The sequence below is a fragment of the Silurus meridionalis genome, chromosome 11 (genome assembly GCF_014805685.1).
Source record: "Silurus meridionalis isolate SWU-2019-XX chromosome 11, ASM1480568v1, whole genome shotgun sequence".
Taxonomy (NCBI): domain Eukaryota; kingdom Metazoa; phylum Chordata; class Actinopteri; order Siluriformes; family Siluridae; genus Silurus; species Silurus meridionalis.
In genome coordinates this window covers 22,780,001-22,790,159 of record NC_060894.1, presented here as the reverse complement: position 1 = coordinate 22,790,159, position 10,159 = coordinate 22,780,001, and the positions used below count along the sequence as shown (strand labels likewise).

At 41.0% G+C, this 10,159-nt stretch overlaps 1 protein-coding gene across 2 annotated transcripts in view; it reads right to left on the bottom strand.

The window, feature by feature from the left end:
• Positions 1 to 339: 339 nt before the first annotated feature.
• The window catches only part of map6a (microtubule-associated protein 6a), a 15,182-nt gene continuing 5,362 nt past the window's right edge, over positions 340 to 10,159 (bottom strand). Inside the window, exons 3-6 of one of the 2 annotated variants that reach the window (XM_046861497.1) lie at positions 10,103 to 10,159; positions 1,892 to 2,002; positions 903 to 1,062; positions 340 to 559 (exon numbers count right to left, since the gene is read on the bottom strand). The exon at positions 10,103 to 10,159 is cut by the window's right edge and continues 155 nt beyond it. In XM_046861497.1, coding sequence (XP_046717453.1) covers positions 936 to 1,062; positions 1,892 to 2,002; positions 10,103 to 10,159 — 295 coding nt within the window. In that variant the 3' untranslated portion in view covers positions 340 to 559; positions 903 to 935. Of the gene's footprint in view, positions 1,063 to 1,891; positions 2,003 to 10,102 lie in introns of both variants that reach the window. The other variant, XM_046861496.1, reaches the window with a different exon arrangement.

Sequence of the window (10,159 nt, the reverse complement as noted above, 5' to 3'; positions counted from 1 at the left end):
TGGGTATAGGGGTAGGTTGGGTATAGGGTAGGTTGGGTATAGGGGTAGGTTAAGTATGGGGTAGGTTGGGTATAGGGTAGGTTGGGTATAGGGGTAGGTTAAGTATGGGGTAGGTTGGGTATAGGGGTAGGTTAAGTATGGGGTAGGTTGGGTATAGGGTAGGTTGGGTATAGGGGTAGGTTGGGTATAGGGGTAGGTTAAGTATGGGGTAGGTTGGGTATAGTGGTACCATACCATACCATACACCATCATTTCTATTGGTAACCATGGAAACACTATAAATGACCTAGTACACAGTTTATGAGACATGACTGAAAGCAGGACTCATAGATCACTTGCTCATTTCACTGCCTTTATTCACAGGATGAATTTTAATACAGTGATGATGTACAGTAAGGAAGCACTTCATGGTGTTCATGGCATCTCTCTCTCTCTCTCTCTCTCTCTCTCTCTCTCTCTCTCTGTGATACTACACTCGAGCATGGACGCGGTGGACTGAAAACTCTTAGCACCATTGCGAGAACAGTCTGCGCTGGAAGGAAAGTGTTTTACATGGAAGCTGTGGAGTGAGAATTATAATATACTACATCAGAATCAGGTTTATTACAGATTATATACATACAGTACAGTAATATTCATAACATGTGCTTCAGTTTCTCTCTGTATACATCTCACTCCTCTTACACATCCTAATCAGCTGAGGGATAACGTCCAGTGGGAGAAAAGTGTGTCGACGAGAAGCAAGTGAAGGGTGTGTGTGTGTGTGTGTGTGTGTGTGTGTGTGTGTGTGTGTGTGTGTGTGTGTAAATATTGATCATCAAAATAAATCAGAGAGCTTTTTTAAATAAAAAGTATAGATATATTGCCATAAATTTAAAACATTGCTAAATAGTGGGTATTACATGTTTCTGTTTGTCTGTCTGTTTGTCTGTCTGTCAGTATTTAACGTCAGGGGCGAAGCGAACTACAGCTTTGCTCCGAGTTTCCTGTGGCTCCTGTTCTGCTCCAGACGTCCCAGAAGAATAAAAATCACTGACTCGTCCAAACGGAGATTCTAATTCACTAGGATTAGGATGAAAAGAGAGAGAAAGAGAGAGAGAGAGTGAGTGAGAGAGAGAGAGAGAGAGAGAGAGAGAGAGAGAGAGTGAGAGAGAGAGAGAGAGAGAGAGAGAGAAGAGAGAGAGAGAGAGAGAGAGAGAGAGAGAGAGAGAGAGAGAGAGAGAGAGAGAGAGAGAGGTGAGAGAGAGAGAGAGAGAGAGAGAGAGTGAGAGAGAGAGAGAGAGAGAGAGTGAGAGAGAGAGAGAGAGAGAGAAGAGAGAGAGAGAGAGTGAGAGAGAGAGAGAGAGAGAGAGAGAGAGAGAGAGAGAGAGAGAGAGATTCATATAAATCACTAATATAGGGAGATATTCAGATACACCACATCAAATGATAGATCAGATATATAAGATAATTACAGTAAATTTGATCAGACTGTGTATCAGACAACATATTAGATATATCTGATATCACAGTGAGATAAATTAGATAATGTATCAGACAATATATCACATATTTGATAATTGCAGTGGAATGAATCAGGAAATATATCAGATATATCAGATACATCTAACATTGGATAATCACATTTAAATGCATCAGATGAAGTGTCAAACATATTGGATAATCCCCATGAAATATATCAGATAATGTATCAGATATATCAAAAATATTGGATGATCACAGTAAAATGTATCAAATGATGTATCAGACGATATATCAGACACGTCTGATAATTTCAGTGGAATGTATCAGACGATGTGTTGCCTCACATGCATCACTGCTGTTCTGAAGTGTGCTTTCTGTGTGTAAAGGGTTAATGACAGGCTGTGCGTTGTCTCAGGTGTGTGTTTACCTGGGGTCAGGTAGAGCGCAGCGCCACAGGTGTTGCTTTAGCGTCTGCACCCACCCGATATCTCGGATTGGCTGACAGAGCTGAATGTAGTGCTGCTGTTTCAACACCAGCCTTATAAAAAAAAACAAAAAATAACAAGACGAGACGAGAAACATCGCAACGGATTAGCTACAGCAGACTTCTCACAACATCACGAACAAATGCAGATACACACGCGAATGACGGAGGTCATGACATCATCATCATCATTATCATCATCATCATCATCATCACCTGACCTGGAGTAATCCTGCTCTAACATTCACTCTGTGACTGGAACACCACTAGCATCCTTTACTGTACCTGTACATATTGCTGAGATTTTCTGAAGGATCACGCTGGAGATCATTCATCAGCTCTGTATATCTTAATGGGATCCATCAGACAGTGACTTGGACGATATATCAGATTCAGCAATGAGACGGTGTGTAAAAAGATGCCTGAGTTACAGACGACAGAAACAGTGGTGTGTTTTATATATTTAATTACTGGCTGACTCTGCTTTACTGGAGTTCTCTTTCATATGGAGTCACACACAACACACACAACACACATATACAACACACATATACAACACACACAACACACACACACACAACACACATATACAACACACATATACAACACACACAACACACATATACAACACACACAACACACACAACACACATATACAACACACACAACACACATATACAACACATATACAACACACACAACACACATATACAACACACACAACACATATACAACACACATATACAACACACAACACACATATACAACACACAATACACATATACAACACACATATACAACACACACAACACACATATACAACACACACAACACACACAACACACATATACAACACACATATACACACATACACACAACACACAACAACACACATATACACACACATACAACACACAACACACATATACACATATACAACACACACACACACATATACAACACACACATATACAACACACACAACACACATATATATATACACATATATACACACACAACACACATATACAACATATACAACACATATAATATATATATACAACACACATATATAACACACACAACACATACACACACACACACATACAACACATATACACAACACACATATACACATATATACACACATACATATATATATACACATATACACATATACAATACACATATACAACACACACATACACACATATACACACACATACACACATATACATACACACACAACACATATATATACAACACACACAACACACATATACAACACACACAACACATATATACACACATATACATATATACACACACACACATATACAACACACACAACACACATATACAACACATATACACACAACACACATATACAACACACACATACATATACAACACACATATACAACACACACAACACATATACAACACACACAACACACACAACACACATATACAACACACACATACAACACACACAACACACACAACATATACAACACATACACACACACACATATACAACACACATAACACACATATATATACACATATACAACATATACAACACAACACACATATACAACACACAATACACATATACATATACACATATATAATACACATATATACAACACACACAACACACATATACAACACACACAACACACATATACAACACACATATACAACACACAACAACACACATATACAACACATATACAACACACATATACAACACACAACACACACAACACACACATACAACACACATATACAACACACACATACACATATACAACACACACAACACACATATACACATATACACATATACAACACACATATAATAACACACATATACAACACACATATATACAACACACATATACACATATATACACACACAACACACATATACACACACAACACACATATACAACACACATATACAACACACACAACACACATATACAACACACATATACAACACACATATACAACACACACACACACACAACACACATATACAACACATACACACAACACACAACACACACACACACATATACAACAAACATACACACATATACAACACACAACACACATATACAAAACACATACACACAACACACACACACATATACAACACACACAACACACATATACAACACACAACACACATATACAACACACATACACACACACACACAACACACAACACACATATACAACACACACACACACACACACACACACACACACACACACACACACACACACACACACACACACACACACACACACACACATATATATATATATATATATATATATATATATATATATATATATATATATATATATATATATATACAACACAAGACAATCAACACGGACAGAAACACACACACACACACACACACACACACACACACACACACACACACTAGGGTTCACCTACCGTTTACTCCCAATCCCTCCATGCTCCGGGAAAGAGGATGAGGGAAAGAGTGGGATTGTGGGGAAAGAGTGGGATGAAGGAAAAGAGAGGATGAGGTGGAAAGAGTGGGATGATGGGGAAAAGAAAAAGGGGGGATAAAGTTAGGAGATAGGTGATGGGGAATAGAAGGTTAAGGGGACAGAGGAATGATGGAGAAGAGAGAGATGAGAGGAATAAAGGCATAAATATTGGGGAAGAAATGGATGAGGTGGAAGCGAGACATGAGCAAACAGAGTGATAAGGTTGAAGAGAGGGATGATGAAAGATAGGAATTATGGGAAGAGAGGGATAGAGAAGAGAGGAAAAGTGGGGAAAAAGATGAGAAAGAGGGGATAATGGGGAAGAGGGGGGATAAGAGAGAATGGAGAGATGATGGACAGATGATAGAATAGAATGGTATGAGGGGAAGAGACGGATGAGGGAGAAGAGAGAGATGTGAAATGGTAAATGGATGGATGTGGTTTAAACGACAGAAGTATGCAGAAGAACTGAAAATGAAGACCGATTAGGAAAATCCCTCCCTCAGATACCACAGCTTCTGCTCGGATCTCGGCATGCGTGAGAGACATCTTCATAGATGAGTGATCATCAACTAAAACAGCAAAACAGAACTGCTGGTCATCCCAGATGATTAATCTCGAGGTCAAGATCTCAGAATATCTCTTTATGACTCTCTGCTCTCCTCTTCAGCAACTGCTCGTACCCTCGGGGTAACTATGGACAATCAACTGTTCTTCTCCTCACATGTTGTAATGTTGCTCGTTTTTGGAGATTTCTTCTTTACTGTTTCTGTCCACACAGGCTGCCCAGGTTCTTCTTCAGTCTCTTGTGATTTTGAGACTGTACTACTGCAGCTCTCTGCTGGCAGGTCTTCCTGCGAACGCTATTCATTCACTTTAATGATCCAAAACGCAGCTGCGTAACTTGTGTTCAATCTGCCCAAGTTCTCCCACACCACCCCACTGCTGCTCCTTCACTGGCTTCCAGTAGCTGCACGTATCGGATTCAAAACACTGATGCTTGCCTACAAGGCCAAAAATGGACCAGCACCAACTTACCTCAGAGACCTCATCACATCTCGCACTGCACCACGCTGTCTGAGATCCTCCAGCACTGCTCCACTGGTACCTCCTTCTCTCAGAATGAGAGGTAAGTACACTTCAAGGCTCTTCTCTGTTCTGGCACTGAGGTGGTGGAATGAACTTCCCCTAGATGTCCGAACAGCAGAGTCCCTGACTATCTTCAAGCGACGACTGAAGACCTTCATCTTCCTGAAACACTTAAATTAGCACTTTCCAAGTTTGTAGAATTCCAGAGTTATATTTATATTAAGTGTGTAATCTTGTGTACAGTGTAGATTTATTCTATACTAGAGACTCAAAGCACTTTTGTTCGTCGCTCTGGATAAGGAAGTCTGCTAAATGCTGTAAATGTAAATGTAAAAGAGGAGAAATTAGGAGAAGTGAGGAAAAAGGAATAATATAGAACATGAAGAAGGGCAATGATGAAAAGGAGGGAGTAATAGACAACAGGACATGGAGATAGGATGATGGAAGGGGGATAATGTAAAAAACAAGGGGGGAAAGATGACAGATGAAGAGAGGGAGGAGAAGTTAGAATGAAGAGGACAAAAGACAGAGAGGGAGAGAGAGAGGGAGAGAGAGAGAGAGAGAGAGAGGGAGAGAGAGAGAGGGGGAGAGAGAGGGAGAGAGAGAAAGGGGACCCTCCCGCCTCTCAAACAAAAACAAAGTGAGACACTTTGGCTTCTGTGTTTCGCGTTTATTAGCAATATTTTCTATAATCATCAGCAGGCAAAATTACAGGTCACATGATCACAGGTTTCATGGCTGCTCCGAAACTCGTCTGAATGGAGCGAGAAGTTAAAATAGCACCAGTAATAAGCAGGAGTAGTGTAATGAGCACTTCTGACCCCTCGTCTAGACCACGACCTGTCTCCGTCTACTCAACACCAACATGGATCTGTGCTAATGCTAACGCTAATAGCAAACTTCCGAATGTTAATGAAATGCAACAAAGTCTGAAAACTTTCTGAAAATTTCCCGCCCACAAATTTCCGAAGGCCAATTCACACCGAGGATCAGAAGTGCAAAATAATCACGTGCTACATTTCACCTTCACACTGACCTTCACATTGTTAGCAAAACTATAATATAGACCTTAAACTAGCGGCCAGTTTAGTTACACATGTTTATAGTAAAAGCACGTCAGTGTGAAGAGGCCTTCTTTACAACAAATCCCACAGCTTTCCAAAAATCATTCAAAAAATCCATAAAGAGGAATACCGGGGCGGAGCCGACTGTTCTGCAGTGACTTGACTTAATCTGGGAAGTGAGTTACTGCAATCACACCAACAGAACATGAAGAAGAGGAAGTGACATTAAATCCCTAACCATGTTCAAGAACAGAGACAGGAGAGGGAATGCCACACACACACACACACACACACACACACACACACACACACACACACACACACACACACACACTTCAGACAAAATGCTAAGGTTGTAAATCCATAGTGAATGATCATTCAGCACAATCATCTACCCTGAGTGTGTGTGTGTGTGTGTGTGTGTGTGTGTGTGTGTGTGTGTTAAACCCTAGAGCAGCTGATAGAAAGGCAGAAAGAGGAGAGCTGGAAGGAGGGCAACCAAAAACCAAAAGGAAAAAATTAAGGAGAACAATGACAAGGAAGAGGATGAAGAGAACAGAAAGAATTAGGAAGAAGACGCAGAGAAGAAGTTAAAGAACTTGGATAAGAAGAATAAGGAGATAAAGGAGCAAAAAGGAGAAGAACAAGAAGGATGAGACGGTAGAAGAGGAGGAGGAGGAGGAAAAAGAGGAGGAGGTAAACAAGAAGAATGATCGGGAGGAGGAGGGGAATGAAAAGGAGAAAAACAGGGGGATGATGTAAGGAGCAGTATCACATTAAAAATGATTAATAATAAATAAACTCAGTTTGAAATCTGAAAAGCTGCAACATCCAACATCCCATCAAAGGAGTGCTGTGTGTGTGTGTGTGTGTGTGTGTGTGTGTGTGTGTGTGTGTGTGAAATATGACTTCATTCATCACTAAAACACTCACAGAGCTGTAATCCAATATCTAATCTACACTAAACCCCAAAAGACACATCCACAACACATCCCACAATGCACCATTACATTCTTTTCATCTAGTTGGTTACTATGGCAACAGTGACCCACCCCAAATGTATTTCTGTATAACTCGACACATGCCCCGGTGTCCAGAGGAAACATCACACAGGAGCTGGACTTCTTCTAATTCCTCCTTTTATGGTCGTAATAAACAAATAAACATTTCTCAGATCGCGCACTGTGCACTACACACTCACACTACACACTCACACTACACACACACTCACATTCACACTACACACTCACACTACACACTCACACACTCACATTCACACTACACTCACTCACACTACACACTACACTACACTACACACTCACACACACACACACTACACACACACACACACTCACACTACACCTCACACTACACTCACTACACACTCACACCACATTTACACTACACACTCACACTACACACTCACACTACACTCACACACTCACATTCACTACACTCACACTACACACTCACACTACATTCACACTACACTCACACTACACACTCACACTACACTCACACTACCTCACACTACACATTACATACACACACTACACACTACACACTCACACCACACTCACACTCACTACACACACACTACACACTCACTACACACTCACATTCACACTACACACTCACACTACACTCACACTACACACTACACTCACACTACACATTACATACACACACTACACACTCACACTACACTCACTCACACTACACACTCACCTACACACTCACACTACACTCACACTACACACCACACTACACACTCACACTACACACACACTACACACTCACACTACACACTCACATTCACACTACACACTCACACTACACTCACTACACACACTACACTCACACTACACATTACATACACACACTACACACTCACACTACACACTCACACTACACTGACACTACACACTCACGCTACACACTCACACTACACACTCACACCACACTGACACTACACACTCACACTACACACTCACACTACACTCACACTACACACTCACACTACACACTCACACTACACACTTCAGAACAACAGCAGGAATGTTCAGCTCTAACAAGAAACAGCAGGTTAGCAGGCACACCACACAGTGTTTCCTCAGCGACGCCACCTAGCTAATAGCTACGACGGGACGGTATTAAACGCTTGCTAGCTATCTGATGTGACACAAAGATTACCGCTTATCTGGATTAGCATGATTTACTGTTTAGCTAGCTGAGCAATTAGCTACGATCATACTATAAGTAAATGACAAATCATTTATTAAATAAAATAATAATTAAATATTGTATTTTTTTTAATTTTCAGTAAAATAGTAATTTTTCAGTGTAAGCCAAAAGCGAGTGTAGACTTCCTCTCTTTGTGTGTTAATAGTGCAATAGGATGGAGTAGATGATTTAAGACACAGCCAGAGACATGTGCTCAGACAGACAGACAGACACACACACACACACACACACACACACACACACACACACACACACACACACACACACAGACACACAGACACAGAGCACAAGCAGGCATGGAGGATGCACACGTTTATCGCAGGGTGTGTGTCGTTTGGTTGGAGTTGTAGTAGTATTTGAGGGAGGGATGGAGATGTCTGGTTTAGGGTTCATGCTGCGGAGGAGTCCGAGTTCCTCCGATAAACTCAGCGTGTGAGTGCATTCCATTAGCCGTTTTAGCAGAGGCCCACCGTCAGCGTCATTGGTACCATCCATGGACCAACCGGAGAAGTGGTTGCCATGGAAACTCGCCACCAGAGACGAGGAGCGAGGGAGAGGCGGGTGCGGGACGAGGTGGGATGGGTCAGGTGGGCGGAGCTGAGGCGAATGCAAATGATGAGTGGTTGCATAATGAAAGGGGCGTTTTACATTTTATCATTACAGGGGAACGAGAGAGAGAGAGAAAGAGAGAGAGAGAGAGAAACACACACACACGTCTAGATTTTATCATGTACCTGAGTCAGAAGGGGTGGAGCTTAAATCAAATCTTGTTTACCAATCACAAACTTTGTTAACAGGTTGCTTTGAATTATATTACTATAACAATATTTAACAATATTATAATTTACAAAATGACAATAATGTAATATTTTGCTCTCCTGCTAGAATCGTTCATGAGAAGATTACTTCAGTTAATAGATAGAAGATTTAGAAGGAATATATGTCTTATTATTAGCTTATGTTTTATGTAATCTAAGCCCCGCCCTTTTTGACCCAGGGACATCGTCATTCGCGAAATCAGGAGGTGCGTGTTATAAAGAGAGAGAGTGAAAGAAGGACAGGAAGGAGATATAAGAGATGAGTGCAGAAGAAAGGAAGAGCACTACAGTGAAGGAAGAGTTGAGTTGAGTGAAAAGCTCTTAGCTGATTGGTCCAGCCTGGCGGCTGTATGGAGGAAGAGAAGGAAAAGAAGTGAGAGGAGAAGTGCGGTGGTGTTTACTCTTTCGCCTCAGCCAGTTTGTTGTTCATCTCTTTACTTTTCTCCTTGCCGCTCGGC